Source organism: Phoenix dactylifera, unplaced genomic scaffold (genome assembly GCF_009389715.1).
Source record: "Phoenix dactylifera cultivar Barhee BC4 unplaced genomic scaffold, palm_55x_up_171113_PBpolish2nd_filt_p 002140F, whole genome shotgun sequence".
Taxonomy (NCBI): Eukaryota; Viridiplantae; Streptophyta; class Magnoliopsida; order Arecales; family Arecaceae; genus Phoenix; species Phoenix dactylifera.
In genome coordinates this window covers 22,701-44,067 of record NW_024069407.1, presented here as the reverse complement: position 1 = coordinate 44,067, position 21,367 = coordinate 22,701, and the positions used below count along the sequence as shown (strand labels likewise).

At 36.6% G+C, this 21,367-nt stretch overlaps 1 protein-coding gene across 1 annotated transcript; it reads right to left on the bottom strand.

The window, feature by feature from the left end:
- Positions 1-17,330: 17,330 nt before the first annotated feature.
- On the bottom strand, positions 17,331-18,503 carry LOC120109409 (zinc finger BED domain-containing protein RICESLEEPER 2-like). Its single transcript, XM_039123169.1, has 2 exons — positions 17,633-18,503; positions 17,331-17,543 (listed from the first exon to the last, which is right to left on the bottom strand). Exons 1-2 carry the CDS (start codon positions 17,958-17,960, stop codon positions 17,458-17,460), a joined length of 414 nt encoding a protein of 137 aa, XP_038979097.1. The 5' UTR covers positions 17,961-18,503; the 3' UTR covers positions 17,331-17,457.
- Between the last annotated feature and the right edge of the window lie 2,864 nt (positions 18,504-21,367).

Here is a 21,367-nt window from a genome sequence, read left to right as displayed (position 1 = left end):
AAGTATAAGTGATAAATAATGGAGTATCTTACCGTTATTAATGTTAAGTATCAATTATACCTATATAATTGATAAAAGTACATGGAATGCCAATACTAATAATATCACTAATATGATTCTTTGTTTTATATAATAAGTAGGGATCTTATAACTGATACAAGAGGATGATAGGCTTTAAATAATTACCTACATATAATAGATATATATATTATAAGTGAGTATTATATTACTTACTTCCTTTAATGATAAGTAAGTATGAGTGATAAATAATGGAGTATCATACTATTATTAATGTTAAGTATCAATTATACCTATATAATTGATATACGTAGAATTTATACTTGAGAATATTATCTATCTAAAATATATAACTATTATATATATCTAAACTAATATCATCATATTAATTTATGCATATCTAAATTGATATTTGTTGGAGAAAAAATGGATCATTCAAAGCATATGGTCAAATCGCCGATACTTGATGACGAACGTAACGACAGCAAGCATACTCTCAGCAGTCACGACCTCAAAGCGCCCGACCTCAGAGCGTTCGGTCTCGGCACTGATGACCCTAGAGCTCACAACCTCGACCTCGGCATGACCTAGGCAGGCATGGTCTTGGCTGAGTTAAGCCCGATCGACCTTAAGGCCAAGAAAGACCCAGTCAAAGAAAGAAACCGACCCCCACTGCACCGAAAATCAAGCCCTCCATATCCAGGATCAAATTTTGCGATCTCCGCCTCAACAGCTGTCAACAATTAAATTCACACGATCTCAACGGACCGCCAGCTAGCCCGAAATCTCGGATCGTTTACGGTAATTCATTGATTCGCACGATCACGCCCGATCACAGGTAACCGCTACATCCCCTCCTATAAAAAAAGGGAGGAGCTCTATGCAGGGGACTTCTTCTTCCTTCCCGGCCAAAAAAATACATCCCGATATTGTTTCTCTCCATTATTTCTCTCCATTAAAAACCCCTCCTTGACTTAAGCATCGGAGGGCCTACGCCGGAACCCCCGGCGACAGGCTTCTTGTAGGTCTGCCGGAGATAGCCATCCGCCACCGCACCACCAGCCGGAGCTCCTCCTTCTCGGTCCGCGGTCTCCGGGTCCAATTTTCAGCAACAGTTGGCACTACAGGAAGGGCCTGAGTCGTGATCATGAGACTGAGAAGTAGAGGAGCCTCTAACGCCTCTCGACATCATGCACCGAGTTCTGGCCACTCAGTCCAGAACCCACCACCAAGGCCTCCGGCGGATCAAGTTCCTGAGATCCAGCCTGAGCAATTCAACACGCTGGTGCAGCAAGTCCAGGCACTAGCAGCAGCAGTCCAAGGCCTACAGTGCGTGGAAGCCCCTCTTATACCGCCTCCACAGGTTCATGTCCGATCAGCGCTCCTTCCAGACGGACCTGTGTCCCAAGGCCGAGATCCCCATGACTCTTCAAGGGTCAACAATGGAGAACGGTGTTGTCACCAGGATTTTCGAGCGTCTTCCTGTTAGAACCCGCCCATGCCGCAGAAAATTTAAGAAAAATTCAGATGCAGCGGAAGAGGCATGCGCGGGATCAACCGTTCATCGCATGAACGTTGTTCAAAAACCGTTCGTAGTTAGATAAGGATTAAAAACTTTTAAAACAATTATGAAGATCAGATCTTCACCTTGTGCAGGTAGATGATCACCGAAAACTGAAGTTCGTGGTTTAGGATGAAGGTTTTGTTGCCCAAGGTGACAAGCCAAGAGGGGGGGGTGAATTGGTTTCTTTTAAATTTTGGTGTTTTAAAAGTTTTCTTAATTAAGTGCGGTGGATGCTTTCTTAAATTATTTGAATGAGTTAAACTAGAACAAAGATGGAAGATAATGCAAGAATAAATGTAAGCACATGCACAACACAAACACAACAATATATAGTGGTTCGGTGCTCTCCTTAGCACCTACGTCCACTCCCCAAGCGACCCCTTGGGAATTCACTATAATCTCGCGGATTACAGTTGGATTGTTTTCCGGGCTCACAATCCAAAAATCTTTGTTGGTTTTACGGGCTCACCAACGAACCTATACACTTTGGTTTTCCGGGTTCACCAAAAACCTTTGTTGGTTTTGCGGGCTCACCAACGAACCTTTACACTTTGGTTTTCCGGGTTCACCAAAAACCTTTGTTGGTTTTGCGGGCTCACCAACGAACCTTTGCACTTTGGTTTTCCGGGTTCACCAAAAACCTTTGTTGGTTTTGCGGGCTTACCAACGAACCTTTACAAAGTGTTTAACAAATGAAAAGAAAAGATTCAAACTCCTAAATGAGCATATGAAACAATATAAACTACAAAGAAGAGTTAGAAAGTATTTATCGCTTTGAAGTGGCTTTGCTCTTCTTTGTCAAGGATGCTTCACTCTTCAAGGGAGGATGGAGCTCTTGATGCTCTTTGAATCTGCTCAATCCCTTTCTTTGATTCTTGAATGAAGCACTTGGATGAAGCTTGCCTTGCTAAGGTTCTCTCTTGAATGCACTTAATGTATTTTCCCAAAAGCTTGCTTCCTCTGATGAATACTCCCTCTTAAATACTTCTCCAACCTCCAAATAGTCCTTTCTGACCGTTGGATTGAAGAAACTAGCCGTTTATAGCCGTTGGGAGTCCAAAAAGCATTTCTGCACAACTAGCCGTTATGTTCAGCCCGTGTTTGGGTCGGCTCAACCTGTCCTTGGGTCGACCCAACCTTTACTTGGGTCGACTCAACCATTCTTGGGTCGACCCTCTCAGAAAACACAGAAACTTGAAATTCAGCCTTCTGTTGCCTTGGGTCGACCCAACCTTTCTTTGGGTCGACCCAAGGTCAGCTTCAGAAAATTCAGAGCCTTGAATTTCAGCCTTTCTTCACTTGGGTCGACTCAACCTTTCTTGGGTCGACTCAAGGTTTACTTGGGTCGACTCAACTTCTTCTTGGTCGACCCTCTCAGTAAATCCAGAGAACATTTTCCTTTGCATTTTGAGGTTCTTGAGTTTGGGTCGACTCATGCTTACCTTGGGTCGACCCAACTCACTGTTCATTTGTGCTTTTTGCAGGAGTGTGCCAATGATTCTTGATGTGCCGGGGTCGACCAATCAACCTTGGGTCGACTCAATCCACACTTTGCTGCATTCTCAAGGTTAGTTTCATCAAATGAACAAGACATATATATATTTCCAATTTAACAAATGTACTGAGAGTAATGAACTTATAAATGAAGTATCAATTTAACTTATAGCATACTCTAGAGAATTGCTTGTTAATCATCAAAATAACACTATCATCCTCAATCTCCCCCTTTTTGATGATTACAAAATAAAGAGTATAAGCCTATTGATACTTGTCTTTAAAATCAGTTTATAAAAGGGATTAATTGCTGAATTTCAGCTTTTCATATATATTGTGAAATCTCCCCCTATATCATTCAAAATTTGCAATTTGATTTTTTTTGAATGGCTCCCCTTTCATTTATAATTCATTAGCAATGAAACTTCAAAAATTTGAGATAAAATATGAGTTTCAGCTTATGTATCGGGGTGCGAGAGGTGCGTGCCAAATTCTGAATTTTTATTGCCAAATTCTGAATTGTGATAGAATTTTTGATTTATATTTCATTGTTACAAATTGCTCCCCCTTAATGTATAAGCTTTCTTATATGATTTCAATTTGTTTGCCCATTTATTTCTTTTCTTTTCTAACTTTTTTTCACTCTTTTCTCAAAAATTAATACTCTTTCTTACTTCTCAAATGAAGTGCTCTTTTTTCTTAAATTGAATACTCTATCTTTTCTTCTCCCCTTTATATACTCTTTTCTTCTCTCCTTTATATACTCTTTCCTTCTCTTCTCCCCCTTTTTGTTATCATCAAAAACATATATATGGGAAAGGATGCAATAAGGAACAAACTTCAGACTTCATTGATCAAAATAGGAACATTTTCATACATTAATGCCCAAAATAAAGATAAGTACAATGTTCCTCAATCAAGATTTAAAGATATAAGGGAAAAACAAGATACATATGAGAATACAGATACATATCCTAGGCTCTAAACATAGATCGTGAGACTCTCTCGGATTGCTTGGCTACGGCTCTCTCGGGTCCCATTTCTCCAAGATATTGAAGTAATCTACTGTTTGGAGATGATTGGAGAAGATTTGAGAGTGGGAAATAGGGTTTTCGGAAGAAGACAAAGGGTAAACAGTGCCCTAGATAGCTCACGGGTCCCCCTTTTAACAGTGGGATCCCGACGTTGGGTCGACTCAAGAAACTTCTTGGGTCGACTCAACGTTGGGTCGACCCTATTCTGGGTTGGGTTGACCCAAGTGCAGAATTTTTCTTTTCTCTTCCTTTTTGCTTCTAAAAATTTTTTGCTTCCGATCCTTATAAATTCTTTCTGGGACAATGATACATGAGTAAGGAATCTATAGATAACAAGTTTGACTCATGTTTCATAGATTTTTAGAAATTGGAGGAATGTATCATGAGACTACTTGCTCCCTTTTATATTTCTTCAATAAAAAGGATCACATATACCTAATTCTCTCCTTAGCGTGCAGAATCTATCTTCACTCAAGGGTTTTGTGAGTATGTCGGCTAATTGTTTTTCAGTGCATATATGCTCAACACATATGTTTCCATTTTGCACATGATCCCTAATAAAGTGACATCTTATTTCTCTTGTTTGGCTTTAGGAATGAGATATTTACGATGTAAGCCGGAAGTGATCTCTAAATGTAGATTCCAAGGATAGTTTTGAAATCAAGTGTAGATGGAATCTTTTTCAAGTTATTTTAGGGAGTATCAAGAATAATATTCAAAGAAAGGCACGGATGAAAATCCAACATTTTTTTTTTAATATATTAAGTATATAGCAAAATGAGAGCAATCTAATTAATTTTCAGAGTATAGTATAAGATCAAATAAAGATCAAACCTTATATACTTGAAAAACATAAGATTATGTTGAATCCTTAATTCTTAATGACTTTAAAGTTCTTTCATGATATAAAAGTATTGGGGCATAGACACCAAGACATGAATTTATGCAATGTAGGATATATAAAATTCAGGGCTTTGAAAGTTCTTTTAAACCTCTCTTAAAGACTTTCTTTTACTCCTTTAAAGATCATAGCATCAAAATCAATTAAAATGAATTGGCTCATGATTGAAACACTAAAGTGCAAGCCAATAAGAACTCATTAGTAGATTCCAAAGTAAATTTCCAATACTAAGACAAATGGAATCCTTTTCACTTAGTTTTCAAAACAAGTGATTTACCAATTAAGTACAGATAAAAATCCAACTTTCAAAAGATATTCAACGAAGCACAAAGTTTAATACCACTTCACATTTAGTATTCTTTCTCTTATCTTTAGTTGAATTTCAGATTTTAATGATAAACGTGAATAAAACTGAACCTTTATGATATCAAGAATGTAGAGTGATCTAGAATTATTCAAAATTTATAGCAATCACTCTTTTTAATCTTTTAAGAACAAGTTATGCTTCCTCTTAATCTTTGAGAAAATGTACTGAAATATTAATCAGAAAATGATTCATTTGAAGCTCAAATTCTTTCAAAAGCATTTACATTTTCTTTTTTTAAGAATCATTTGAGTGAGCTGAAATATTTCTAGACTTGAGATCATTCACTCTTTTAATAATATATATACATATATATTTTGATGAAAGTCTTTAACAATGTAGGAGAGGAAAAAATATATAGATGATCATTGAAGTATATGTATTTATAGAACTCAATTTCTTAATCAAGGTTTTTCAGCAATATAATATATGAAGCACAATAAATCTTTTCAATATCAAAATAAAATCATATATTAAAAATATTTGTTTGCAATCAAGATCATCAAAAGACACATCATTCAGACCAATATTAGTACACTTTGAAGATAAGAAATGATATGTTTCAGATGCGTATCGGGGCAAGCAATCAAGGCATCAGAATTATTCTATTTTTCTTAAGCTGTAATTTTATCTAGAAATTCATGTTGAGTTTAAGCTTTTATATAAAATCAGATTCTGAATTTCATAAAGATTCTCAAGGAGGCTTTCAAAGTTGTAATTTGAGATATGTATCTTCTCATTGTAGCTCATCTTAAATCATTACGATTGAAAATACATATTTCAAGAACATTAGAGCACATCCAGAATCTTTGTAATTCATATTAAATTTTGGTACAAATTGGAGGACATGATGTTCTAATGTTAGGCAAGATAAAAGATAAATCAGAATCAATTCATTTTGCCTAATTTGCAAATTCAAATTATGCTTTTCTTTTATTTTTCAAAATATATTCATTAAAACAGAATGATGTTGTTGTTGGTAGTAATATGTTTCAATCAAATTTTATAGGCATGAAGCATTACAAGTTATATTCAGGAAAGATCTTTGGTATTTGAATATTGAAGACACATAATTCAAAATATCATGTCACATGCAAAACATAATATGCATTAAGTCATAACATCATGTATTAAAACATTAAGAGCAAGCATGTCAAAGATCAAAATTTATTCTTTTCAAATAAACTCTCCCTATTTATATATAATTCTACACTGATTTTATCCTTAAGGTGTGTTTTCAAGTGATCGAAACTTCATTTGGCTTTTCACAAGCTTTATATATACTTTTATTTATCTTGTCATTCATTTCCGTATTTTTGAATTTCTTCCTTTAACCATTTAGTGAACATTCTAATCTTCATTTCTTTTGGTATTACTTTTCTATGCTCTATACTCTATTTGCTCCCTATCCGGTGGAGTTGGAAGGGGCACGAGGTACTACCACTAGCCTCCCTCTTGTGCCGTCCCTAATATGCCCTACACCGAATAGTTGGGTCAAATAGTGCCGGGTACTACCACTAGCCTCCCCATTGACACCATCCCTATAATGAGCAATGTAGAAATGTTCAACTGTTTTCTTTAGCAACAAGATATTCACTCCAAACTCTCCCTATTTAAATATAATTAATTACGGATTTTATCCCTTCCAAAAGAATGTTCACACAAGTCTCACAAATATGCTGAATATATTATGCTTGCGCTGCTTTTACTTAAGATTGGAGTATTTACTTAGCTTTTACTTCTTCTGAGCAATGTTCATTTTTTTTTCTTTATCTCTCTCTCTTTTTGTTATTTTCAAGTAGTTACATGAAAGAGCAGAATAAAGAATTAATCTAATATGCTGCATATAAATATATATCATGCAAACAGCATTTTCATTATGCCCAATGATTCATAGCTTATCACAAGTTATTTTGAATTAGAAACTTGAGGCATAAACTTGTGTATTTCATGGTTATGCATTATACAGGCAAAAGTGAACTTCAATTTAATCATACCATGAAACAATTATCATTAGCATGAGAATGAAGCATGATATCAAGAAGATTAGCAATTAAATGTTTAATCATGCTACCATATAATTTCAGACTATTGATTTTGCTCAACTAACTCACAAGAGAAGAGTTTAGATTACCAGTGCATTTAGCATTCTTCAAGCCAAATACCTTTTAGATTCTTTATTCCCTTGGCTGAAGAAAATCTTCTTTTTTTTTGTTTCCAAGGGAATGTTTATTGTATCTTTCATCGAGGTGTCCTTCAAGTTGAAATTTCTTGCTCACAAATCCTGTATCATTAGCAAAATCTTTTTCTTTTCTTGAAGGCAATTCATTAGGTTCTCTAGGATACAAAAACATTCATACAACATATTTCTTAACTAGATGACTCAACATGAGACATGACAATAATTGAATTTGAGTCACTTTACTCAAGAGATTGCCTAAATATAAGCAAGCACAAGTCACTTGAACTAAAGAGATAACTTCATTAAGTAAAATGGTTCAAGGACAAGCATGTGAGGCAATAGAAAGATTCATCAAGATCAAATCAATTTCTTATTGTCAGAAGCAATTTAGCTTAGATTCTATTTGCTTAAGATAATTATTAATAAGATATACCAGTTAAGTTTTAATCAAATTATCTTAAATAGTTGTGTCTATCAAAATTCTGATTGTTACATAGAATCAAAATGATAAACTATATTCTCAATAAAGGATCTAGTTTTAATAAGAATAGTATGAATTGATATCTCTACAACTAGTATCTTTTCATTGAATATTCTATATGCATTGCTTGAAGAGTAATATCCAAAGGAATATTTGTTTTACCAGATTTGACATTATTTTCATAAGAATATATCAAGCATGACATGTATGACTGAAAAATATAAAAGATATACAATATATCATTTTCTATTTTTCAGACGATCAAAAGGAGTTTTCTAATAGAAACCATATGTATGACAAGCAATGATGATAGCTTTTAACAGAAATCATTTTAAGTAGATGACTATCATACAACATTGTCTTTTTCATTTCTTCAAGGATTCTATCAACTCTATTTTATTTATGGTGTTCTTGGTGTAGAAACAATTGTATTCAATATTATTTTCTGTGCACAACTCAATAAGAAATTGGTTTTCAAAACTATGCCATGATTTCATAGTTTGCAAACCTTTTTCATTTGAACCCTTTTTGTGAGTTTGTGCCAATGCAGAAAATATTTTAATTTAAGTGCCAAGAACAAAACCAATATTAGCTTTGAGAAATTTTCCACAATTACAAAATCAGAAAGCTTATCTCCTGGGTTCACAATCCTAGAGATCCAAATAAGTTCTTATGAAGAGTTTTCAAAGCTAAAAGGTGAAAACAATATTTTCAGATTTAGAAATGATTCAGTTTGTTTTTCTAGATGACATACATAGCAAACTTTGACCTTAAAAATTAATCTAAGTGAACCAATGACAAGGTCTTTTGAGATTAAGTCCATACTAGTATGAGTTGATTTTATATGCCAAAACTAGACTCTTTAATCTTGGTATTCTTAATACATATATTTAAAAAAAATACCAAGTAGACATTCTTATGTTTATGATCAATAAAGGATAATGCCATGGATAACAACTCTCAATCAAGCATATAGATAATTCAAAGAGTTATTCTAAGAGTATTGATTAAGCAAATTATCCATCAATAACTGAAGCATAATATAGGAAGATGGAGTGATTTGGATATATTTTCATTTCATACCAAGAGTATCGCCTATATCACAGAAATGATTAATACTAGCTACAATTTCAATATGAGAGGATGCAAGGATTACTAATTTCATTATTTCTTCCATTTTTGGTCACTCTTCTTAATTATATTTTAAGTTCTATTCTTTAACACGTGTCTAGAGAACCCATTGTCCAGATAACATTCATTGGAATCTTGGGTAGCTAGACACATTTGCTAACAATGATCATGTTTTCAACTTAGAAACCCAAGCTCTTTGGGTCCTTGCAGGTTAGCTATAATGTTTTCCTTTTGGAACCCATATTCTCTTAATTACACATTTATCTATTAGTTTGCAGGTTTTAGGAGTACAAGTAATATAACTTCTGCATACTCTTGCTAAATTTAACAACACATAGATTTAGCAAAAATAGATAATGAATTTTCAGTTTCTGTTTCTGTTTATTAGTTTCACCAGATTTGTAAAAATCGTTTTGGATGAATAGTGGAGGATTTAAGAAAAATATTCTCGAAAGATTTTTGAGTGTTACCAAGGTTGATATCCCAATCCAGCTTTGTCATATACAGCTCTTGAGTTTTCTATCATTAAATTCAGTTTTTCAGAGCTGGGAGTGAATCTTTCAACAGAAGATTTCAAATTATCAACTTCTTTAGTTATTTTTCATTATCTTCTGAAAGCAATCCATTTTTTTTCTTAAGTTTATCATGGCTTTCAGTGAGAAGTTGATTTCTCTGATTTAGTTCTTTATTTTCTTTAATTAAGATTTCAATTTTATTATTTAGTTTTAGTTTTCATCTATTAGAATTTGATTTTCATTCTTCAAGTTCTTGTTCCTACAAATAAGTTTCTTATGTTCTAAATACAAATCAGAAAAAGCACATGAAGTTCATCGAATGTAAAAATCATCTTCAGTGTTATCATATACTTCATATTCAGAAGAGGAGACACTTGTGTGTTCAAAACAATACCTCGTTCTTGTGTCCCACAAGGCATAGATTTTCAATATCTGCTTGCCCTCATCCTTCTTCAAGCTAATTTTGATTTGCTAAAAATGTTATGCTTTCATATTTAATCTCTAACATATTCCATATGTCTTTAGCAGTTATGCAAGAAGATATGTAATTAAATTCACTATCATTAACGCACAAAATAGAATATTCATGGCTTTTGCATTTGCTGAGCCCTTTCTTTATCATGATTAGTGTTTGTGTTATAGCCATTGACTATGATACTCCATAAAATCGTAGTCATGTGCTTGAATGAAAATGCGCATGCGTGCTTTCCAATATGTGATTTATACCATCAAATAGTGGAGGTCTATCAATTAATTATCCCTCACTCATAAACATCCCACTTGGGTTGTCATGATCTTTAACTCTTGATTGTGAGATCAATGAGTACTATTAGAGCACCTTGCTCTGATACCACTTGTTGCCAAGTGACAAGCCAAGAGGGGGGGTGAATTGGTTTCTTTTAAATTTTGGTGTTTTAAAAGTTTTCTTAATTAAGTGCGGTGGATGCTTTCTTAAATATTTGAATGAGTAAACTAGAACAAGATGGAAGATAATGCAAGAATAAATGTAAGCACATGCACAACACAAACACAACAATATATAGTGGTTCGGTGCTCTCCTTAGCACCTACGTCCACTCCCCAAGCGACCCCTTGGGAATTCACTATAATCTCGCGGATTACAGTTGGATTGTTTTCGGGCTCACATCCAAAAACCTTGTTAGTTTACGGGCTCACCAACGAACCATACACTTGGTTTCCGGTTCACAAAAACCTTTGTTGGTTTTGCCGGCTCACCAACGAACCTTTACACTTTGGTTTTCCGGGTTCACCAAAACCTTTGTTGGTTTTGCGGGCTCACCAACGAACCTTTGCACTTTGGTTTTCCGGGTACCAAAACCTTTGTTGGTTTTGCGGCTTACCAACGAACCTTTACAAAGTGTTTAACAAATGAAAAGAAAGATTCAAACTCCTAAATGAGCATATGAACAATATAAACTACAAAGAAGAGTTAGAAAGTATTATCGCTTTGAAGTGGCTTTGCTCTTCTTTGTCAAGGATGCTTCACTCTTCAAGGGAGATGGAGCTCTTGATGCCTCTTTGAATCTGCTCAATCCCTTTCTTTATTCTTGAATGAAGCACTTGGATGAAGCTTGCCTTGCTAGGTTCTCTCTTGAATGCACTTAATGTATTTCCCAAAAGCTTGCTTTCTCTGATGAATACTCCCTCTTAATACTTCTCCAACTCCAAATAGTCCTTCGACCGTTGGATTGAAGAAACTAGCCGTTTATAGCCATTGGGAGTCCAAAAAGCATTTCTGCACAACTAGCCGTTATGTTCAGCCCGTGTTTGGGTCGGCTCAACCTGTCCTTGGGTCGACCCCAACTTTTACTTGGTCGACTCAACCATTTCTTGGTCGACCCTCTCAGAAAACACAGAAACTTGAAATTCAGCTTCTGTTGCCTTGGGTCGACCCAACCTTTCTTTGGTCGACCCAAGGTCAGCTTCAGAAAATTCAGAGCCTTGAATTTCAGCCTTTCTTCACTTGGGTCGACTCAACCTTTCCTTGGGTCGACTCAAGGTTTACTTGGGTCGACTCAACTTCTTCTTGGGTCGACCCTCTCAGTAAATCCAGAGAGCATTCTTCCTTTGCATTTTGAGGTTCTTTGGAGGTTGGGTCGACTCTTGCTTACCTTGGGTCGACCCAACTCACTGTTCATTTGTGCTGTTTTTGCAGGAGTGTGCCAGATATTCCTCGATGTGCCGGGGTCGACCCAATCAACCTATGGGTCGACTCAATCCACACTTTGCTGCATTCTCGAGGTTAGTTTCATCCAAATGAACAAGACCATATATATATTTCCAATTAAGCAATGTACTGAGAGCAATGAACTTATAATGAAGTATCAATTTTAACTTATAGCATACTCTAGAGAATTGCTTGTTAATCATCAAAATAACACTATCATCCTCAGGTTTGCTTGAAGCCGTTCACGCGTCCGGCCTCTACGGGTATCCACACGAAGTAGAGATCCGATCAAAGCTTTCTTGTCTCCTCAGGATGCTAGCTCCCTTGCAGAGACTTCTTTTGATGGCTGATTTCTTTCCTTTTAATCAACTCTTGATTGTGCTTGGGAGGAGGAAGAAGAAGGATGAAGATGGATGAAGATCCTGAGGATGATAATGGATTTTGATGATTAATACAATGATTAAGAGTATGTTACGAGTTAATTCGATACATCATTAATAAGTCCGTCACTCTCGATACATTAGTATAATGAGATAAAATTTGCGATAGGAAAGGGATAGTGAACTCTAAATTCTAATTCGGCAAAGTTTCAAGTGAAACATACTCTTAAGTGGAGAATAGTAATTTTCATTGTTTGGAGTATGTAGCACTACCATGACATATATTCAAAATTGTTTAAAGTTTATTTCATTGATTATATGGATGAATCTAACCTTAAGTTGCAGCAAAGTGTGGATTGAGTCGACCCAAGATTGATTGAGTCGACCCCGGCACATCAAGAAACCATCTGGCACACTTCTGCAAAAATGGCACAGATGAACAGTACTTGGGTCGACCCAAGAAAAGGATGAGTCGACCCAATCCTCAAGCTCAAGAAAATGTTCTCTGGAAACCCTGAGAGGGTGACCCTAATGAAACTTGAGTCGACCCAAACTTGAGTCGACCCCAAGTTAACATGAGTCGACCCAAAGGCAATGACATTCAAAAATAGATTCTCTGGAAACCCTGAGAGGGTCGACCCAAGTGGAAGTTGAGTCGACCAACTGAATCTTGAGTCGACCCAAAAAGTGTTGAGTCGACCCAAGTGAAGGAAGGCTGAAATGCAAGTTCAATGGTTTCTGAGAGGGTCGACCCCAATGTTGCATGAGTCGACCCAAGTGAAAGCTGAGTCGACCCCAGTAAAAGTTGAGTCGACCCAAGTGAAAGTTGGGTCGACCCCAGTAAAAGTTGAGTCGACCCAAGCACGGGCAGAAGCATAACGGCTAGTTCTGCAGAAGTACTTTTTGACCTTCCAACAGTTAGTAACGGCTAGTTTTTGAATTCTAACCATTGGGGCTTGTCCAATAGATGAAAGAAACTATTTAAAGTGACACTATTCATCAGAGGAAGTATCTTTTGCAAAATATCAAGCTTACACAAGAAAGAGAAGTGCCCTAATCTTCTTCATCCAAGTGCTTCATTCAGAGTCAAAAAGGAAGTAGTTGAGCAGACTCCAAGAGATATCAAAAGCTCCATCCACCCTTGAAGAGTGAAGCATTCTTGACAAAGAAGAGAGAAGTCTCATCAAGCGATAACTATTCTCTAAACTCTTCTTTGTAGTTTATATATGTTATATTTGCTCATCTAGGAGCTTCAACTTTCTTCTTTCTTTTTATTAATCACCTTGTAAAGGTTTGTTGGTGAGCCGGCAAAACCAACGGTGTAGGTTTATTGGTGAACCTGTAAAATCAATTGTGAAGGTTCGTTGGTGAGCCCGTAAAACCATATAGATTCTTGGTGATCCGAAAAACCAAAGTGTAAAGATTTTTGGATTGTGAGCCAAAAAACAATCCAACTGTAATCCACGGGATTATAGTGAATTCCCAACGGATCGCTTGGAGAGTGGATGTAGGTGCTTAGAGAGCACCGAACCACTATACTTCTTGGTGTTTGTATTGTGCATTGTTCTAATTTCACTCACTCATCAATTGACAGAAGTAAGATAGTAAAAATTAAGAGAAACCAATTCACCCCCCTCTTGGCTTGTCACCTTGGGCAACAAGTGGTATCAGAGCGAGGTGCTCATATAGTATTTGTTGATCTCACATTAAGAGACAAAGATCATGACAACCAAGTGGGATGTTCTATGAGTGAGGGGCAATCCACAAATAGACCTCCTCTATTTATGGCACTAATTACACATACTGGAAAGTTAGGATGAGGATATTCATTCAAGCTCTAGACTATGAATTGTGGTGTATTATAACTAGAGGACCTCACACACCCATAATTAGTATAGAGGGCACTATCATTCCAAACCAGAAATGGATTGGAATGAGAATGATAGAAGACTAGCACAATTAAATGCTAAAGCAATAAATGTACTTTACTGTTCACTAGATGTAAGTGAATTCAATAGAATATCTACATGCATCACCGCAAAGAAATTTGGGATAAACTTGAGGTCACACATGAAGGAACCAATCAAGTTAGGAGTCAAAATAAACATATTAGTACATAAGTATGAGCTGTTTAAAATGAAATCCACTGAGTCCATAACTGAAATGTTTACTCGTTTTACGAAAATCATAAATGGGCTAAAGACTCTAGGAAAGTCTTATACTAACTCTGAATTGGTGCGAAAAATTCTCAGGTCTCTACAAGAGTTTGGGAGGCCAAGGTAACCGCAATTCAGGAAGCAAAGGACCTCAATACACTGCAATTGGAGGAACTTCTAGGATCACTCATGAGCCATGAGTTGACCATGAGGCAAAATTCAGAAGATGAGGTCAAGAGAAGAAAGACCATTGCCTAAAGTCTACCACTCCAAAACAAGAAACTGAATCGGAAGAATCTGATGATGATGATGAACTTGATGAAGAAGGAATGACTATGCTTGGAAGAAAATTCAGAAAATTTATGAGAGGTAAGAAGAGATTTCATAAAAAGAATCCCTTCTTCAAAGGTAGCTCAAGCAAAGAAAAGGGTAAGGACAAAGAGAAAGAAAAGGAAACACCAATTTGTTATGAGTGTAACAGCCCGGGCATTTTAAGATAGATTGTCCGGAATTAAAGTGGATGGCAAGAAAATTTAAGAAGAAGAACTTCATGCTGAATGGAGTGAAAGTGAGGAGTCAAGTTCGGAAGAGGAAGATCATCAAGAGACGGCCAAATCTGCCATATGGCCAATGACGATGAGGTAGATTCTGAACTTGAATGTGATTTTACTGTTGATTAATTACATGATGCATTTTAGAACTCATGGAAAGAACACAAAAAACTGATCAATAAAAATAAAGTTCTAAAAGAAGAAATCAATCTCTCATCAAAGATAAGCTGAAACTATCTAATAATTATGAAACATTAAGTAGGAGACTCACAAATGAAACCAAGAATCTAATTGCTGAAAATGTCAAGTTAAAAGAAGATGCTGAAAAATATAAATCCTTAGTAGACAAGTTTACACTTAGACTCAACCAAATTAAATATGATTCTTGATAGTCAAAAAGCTGTATATGATAAGCTGGATTAGGATATAAAATAAATAGAAAACAAAAATACTTAAAGAACATATTTTGTAAAAGCTAAAATGAAAATATAACTTGCCATTGTTGCAATAAATTAGGACATAAAGCATATGAATGTAACTATAGAAAGTCTAGCTACAACAAATTGAGTAACAATTATAAGCTTAAATCCAAGAAAGTTTGGGTTCCAAAAGGAACATCAAGACTAACCCTAAAGGACCCAACATAGTTTAGGTACCTAAAGCTCATTCTTGATCTTAATTGGCAGGGGTGTCTTGCAGCTAATAAGATGGATAAACGATGATATCTAGATAGCGGCTGTTCAAGACACATGACCGGTGACGTAGACCAATTTGTCACCTTGGAGTCTAAGAAGGGTGGAGTAGTAACCTATGGAGACAATGAAAAAGGTATATCATTGGAAAGGGTAAAATTTTCATTACTCCATCTACCTTCATAGAAAATGTCTTATTAGTTAATGGTTTGAAACATAACCTACTTAGCATAAGTCAATTTTGTGATAAAGGGTTTAAAGTCACATTTGAAGCATCAGTATGCATAATCACAAATCCTAAAGATAATAGCATTGTACTTATAGGACAAAGGCAAAGAAATATTTACATAGTAGATCTTGATGAATTAGGCAAGAAAAATAGATTATGTTTAATTACTAATGAAGAAAAGAAAAATGAAACAAGTTGGCTTTGGCATCGTAGACTAGGACATGCTAGTATGGATTTAATATCAAACTAGTCAAGAAGGAATTAATAAAAGATGTGCTAAAATTGATCTTTGAAAATGACAAAATTTGTGGACCATGCTCATTAGGAAAACAAACAAAATCATCCTTCAAATCAAAGAATATAGTATCAACAATTAGGCCTTTTGAACTCATACATATGGATCTATTTGGACCCACTAGAACTGCGAGTAGGGCTGGAAGTGGGCCGGGCCGGGTCGGGCCAAACCCCTACCCAAGCCCGGCCCAAATTTTTTTTCCGGGCTTCGGGCCGGGCCAGGGCCTGAAAAATTTTTAAGGAACAAGGCCCGAGCCCGGCCCGAGCCCATTTGGGCCGGCCCAGTTGGGCCCTAACCTGGGCCGGCCCGTTTGGGCCAGCCCGATCCCGAGCCCGGCCCGATCCCCAGCCCGGCCCGATCCCGAGCCCGGCGAGCCCGTTTGGGCCAGCTCGTTTGCTGCAATTCACATGCTAATTTTATCAGTTCCATATATTATTTATGCTTGTCTTACATGCTTTCTCCATTCGAATTACAGGTTGGCGTCATGTTTCAAAAGCTGGTATCTGATGATCATACTCTAAAAGTGACAGATATTTTGATAAAAGAAGGAAAGAAATTACTTCCAAATAGAGAGAGCATTAGAGACTATTCTTATATAGCAGAAAAAATGATAATTGTGCTCTGGTTCAAGAAAGTGTAGACATTGTACATCTCAGCACAGGCATAAATAATGTGTGGAGGCGTGGATACACATGCTTCGACAAATGTGTAGTAGTATTGTTAGTAAGGAGCCCGTACCTTTGGATTGCATTGCTGAGGTAAAGTTAATACGCTCAAATGACAGATCACCTGCACGGCTGCACAGAGGACAATTTCACAGAGGTGTATGTGCAAATACAAGTACATGAAAATATACAAGCAAAAATGTCGACAAGCAAACAACCTATTCAACTTAAATCAAATATAAGATGGACCAAGTAGGCAATCAGACAGATCATTAACAAAATAGCATCTGATGGTTTGAAGATAACTTGCAAAAAAATTCATTCCATGCAACCAACTGCAACGATACAACTGAAACCAAACAAAAGAATTCCATCAAAAACAGGAGGATAAAAAAAATCATCGGCCTGAAGTCGTTGTTCCCTGCACAATAATATATTCATCATATCCATGTAATAGAGAAACCCCCCTGAAGTCAGCTTCAAGGCCTGCAGTTCAAAAACATACAACTCTCATAAAATTTTGCAACAAATAACCATGATCCACATGAAAATACTCCATCAACAAACATACTTCATACTTGATACTTTAGGTATGAACTAGATCTGATGAGGGTATCGTCATTCAGTTCTCCCAAATTGCCCACTCCAGGAGTCCAGGGTGTTGTCATCTACATTCAACGTTACAGAACTCGAGCAATTTGCAACTGTTAACGCACAAATCAATCATAAATGTTTAAATTATAAGTACAATAAGCAAATAAAAATATTAGATAAATTTAAAAGATTTATATACCTTCATCATATTGTTCACGAAGCCAATCTTGGGTACACACTAAGGCTTCTACGGTAGAAGGGCTCAAAGAGATTCGATACTGATCCACAACTCTACCACCAGTGCTGAATGCTGACTCAGATGAAACAGTGGAGACTGGAATAGCTAGAACATCTCGAGCTATTCTTGATAGTATAGGATAGACTGCTGCATTGCTCTTCCACCAAGCCAAGATGTCAAACTCTTTATTCTCCAAATCAGGAAGTACATCATCATCCAAATAACTATCCAACTCGGATCTCTTAGGGCGTTTTGAAGAACTCTGACTTCTAAATTGAGCAAAATCCATACCAAATTTTTTTTGGAAGAAACTGAACTTATATCACCTTGTCCACCAAAATTAGATGTTCGCTCACTTGAACTCATAGAGGGATGCATTCTTGTTGCATCTACATACTCATTATACAATTGAAAAAGACAAGCACGAATATCATCAATCTTTTTCTTGCACTCCTCCAACTCAAATGCCTTTTGATAACAAAATTCTACAAATATCAACTTTGATCTGGGATCCAAAATAGAAGCAATTACCAACAAATTATTGCACTGAGACCAATATTTGTTAAACTTCTTTAGCATCTCATTTGTTAATTGCTTCACTGTTTCATCAGTATCGATACTTTCATCCATCAACAAAGCCCTAATTCCCCAAACTTCTTTTAGGTATAAATTGGATGTGGGATACTTACAACCAGAAAATAGTTTAGTGGCATCAAGAAAGGCTTCTAAAAATTTAAGAATTATAGAAGCCTTTTTCCATTCATCATTGGTGGGGCATACACATGAATGCTCAGTTGCATATCTAATAAGAGCATCTTTATAACCAAGTGCATCATGCCAACATTTCATAAGTAGAATTCCATCTTGTAGGAACATCCAAAGTGAGTCCTTTTCTAGCAGGATGTCTCATATGCTGTAGAATTTCATTAAATGCTTGCATTCGAGATGGGGATGCAGAGACATATCTAACAATTTCTCTTATACATTCAATAGCTTCATGAATGATTTTCATTCCATCCTGAACCATAATATTTAATATATGTGCACAACATCTAATATGACTGTACTCCCCACAAAACAACATTGAATAACAAAAGTGATCTCGGAGCCTTCTCATTACAGCATCATTTGTGCTGCAATTATCCAAAGTAATAGCACATATTTTATAATCCAATTCCCATTCAACAAGATATTTTTTTTACAGCATCTTCAATTGCAAAGCTGGTGTGAGGGTATGGAAGTTTCTTGAAACTAATAATCTTCTTATGCAGAGTAAAGTCAGAATCAATATAATGTGTTGTGATAGAAATGTAACCGATTTTCTGATTTGATTGTCCAAATATCAGTAGTGAAAACTAACTCGAGAACTTAGGTTCTTGAATACATCATGCAATTTTTTCCTCTCTTCTTGATACAAAGCCATACAATCATGTTTTTACAGTCTTACGACCCATAATTTTGAATAATGGCTGAAGAGATCTCATAAATCCAGAAAAAACAGTGTGCTCAACAATACGAAATGGAAGCTCAGCATATATGATAAATTTTGCAAGAATTTTTCTACTCTCTTCTTGATTGATTTGAAACACTTTATCGGATCTTTTTGAACTTGGTAGTAAGAGCAACTGATTAGTCGAATTCTTTTGATACTTCTTGCAAACATTTTCAAGATGGCATTTTAGATGACTCGTTTCTCCTTTAGTGCTCCCACTTAAAACTTTTTTACAATATTTGCACTTAGCTATTGACCCTTCAGATTTTTTTTCCTCGATAAAGTGATTCCATACCAAGATCTTTTTCTAGAAGAATTGTCACAAATATTTTCAGCAGTATCTTCATTTCTATCATCCTCATTCCTTAAATCTTCAACAGTCTCATTTTCACCCCACTTTAGAATGAGACATTAGTAAAAATAATCTGCCCAAATAACAAAATAAATATCACAAATTGCAACTATTGTAACAATTCTCCTCAGCAGGCATCATAATTAAAAGCATGAAAACTTCCAGTTGCTATAACATAACAAAGATGATCAACTTGCCAGTTCAACTAAAAATTTACTAACTCATTTGAAAATTGAACCCATAAATAAATAAACAAATAAATAATAACAAATCACTATCTTGTCATGCACTTATATTAAAAAAATAATTTATAATATAAATAATTAAATAAGATATTTTGCATCACGGTCAAGATACCACAATATAGGACTATATTGTTATCTTAGCCAAGATATCGAGAAAGAAAATTGAGGAACTATTTTTTAAAAAATTATCTGCCAATATGAAAAGTATAGGCATCAATATTTCGGTTCAATCTCAGTTGATATTTTTGGTGACATAGCAGAATATCTCGCGCAATATGTTCATACCATCTCAACAGATATATCAGATTATCAATTTATGATGCTCTACAAAATGAATAAAGAGCTCCATCATAGCACATGAGGCCTGAGGGGGATCAGCAGCCACTTTTATCTGTAAGAAAGAGGCAGGTTGAGGTCCCTTAAAATTTGTTAAAAACCATACTCCTTTGATGCTCACAACTAAAACCCTGCTAGGCTGCTACCCGAGCATAATTATAAAGCATAAAGAGAAATCATCAAACAGTAGTGCAAGGAGATTAGGAGAAGCCGGAAGCGGAGAAACCGGAAGGAGAAGCCGGAAGCGGAGAAACCCTAGGTCCCTAGCTCCACGCCTCCGCCGCTCATCCACTCTGCGCCTCGGCAAATCCCAACCAAAACGAAGAAGATCCCAACCAAAACGAAGAAGATCCCAGCCAAAACGAAGAAATCGTACCTCAAAATCTAGCTTCGCCGACGATAGGGTGGCCGGGACGGTCGACGACGACGACGACGACGATGACGACCGGAGAAATGGAAGAGTGGACGAGCGGACCACGCCTCGTCGCCTGCACCCGCTCCACGCGCCGCGCCTCGTCGCCTCCACCGCTCGTCCGCGCCGCCCTCTGCAAATCCCCTCGGGTCGAAAATGGTGACGAGCGACGGAGCGAGTCGCGATTCAAGCCTTTAGGTTTTCCTTTAGGGCAAATTGCTGATATGGGCTCGAGCTTGGACGGGCCGCGTTCGGGCTGAGTATGGGCGCGGGCTTGGGTCGGGCCCGGGCCGGGCCAATGAGATACCCGAGCCCGGCCCGAAATAGAAACGGGCTTAATTATTCAGCCCGAGCCCGGCCCGAAATGCATTGGCCCTAGCCCATAGCTCGGCCCGCGGGCGGCCCGACCCGATGGGCTTCGGGCCGGCCCGAGCCCACTTCCAGCCCTAACTGCGAGTCTAGGAGGGAAGAAGTATGGACTAGTTATAGTAGATGATTTTTCAAGATATACATGGGTTTCATTTTTGGCACATAAGAATGAAGCATTTTCAGCATTCTTGAAGCATTATAATAATATCATAAATGAAAAGAAGCCCACCTTAATAGCAATTCGAAGTGATCATGGAACTGAATTTGAAAATCAACACTTTGAAGAATTTTGTAATGAAAATGGTATCTCACATCATTTTCAGCACCTAGAACGCCTCAATAAAATGGGATTGTTGAACGAAAAAATAGGACCTTGGCAGAAATGGCACGCACAATGTTGTGCGAGTCAAATCTTTCAAAGTACTTTTGGGTTGAAGCTATAAGCACTGCTTGCCATATTCTAAATCGGGTTTTAATACGACCTATAACC

What these genes read in the sequence shown, in the direction of transcription:
- LOC120109409 (XM_039123169.1), bottom strand. Translation starts at nt 17,960, where the DNA reads ATGGATTTTGCTCAATTTAGAAGTCAGAGTTCTTCAAAACGCCCTAAG. An exon ending in TCGTGAACAATATGATGAAG is followed by an intron (nt 17,544 to 17,632) that starts GTATATAAATCT and finishes GTGCGTTAACAG; the next exon opens with TTGCAAATTGCTCGAGTTCT.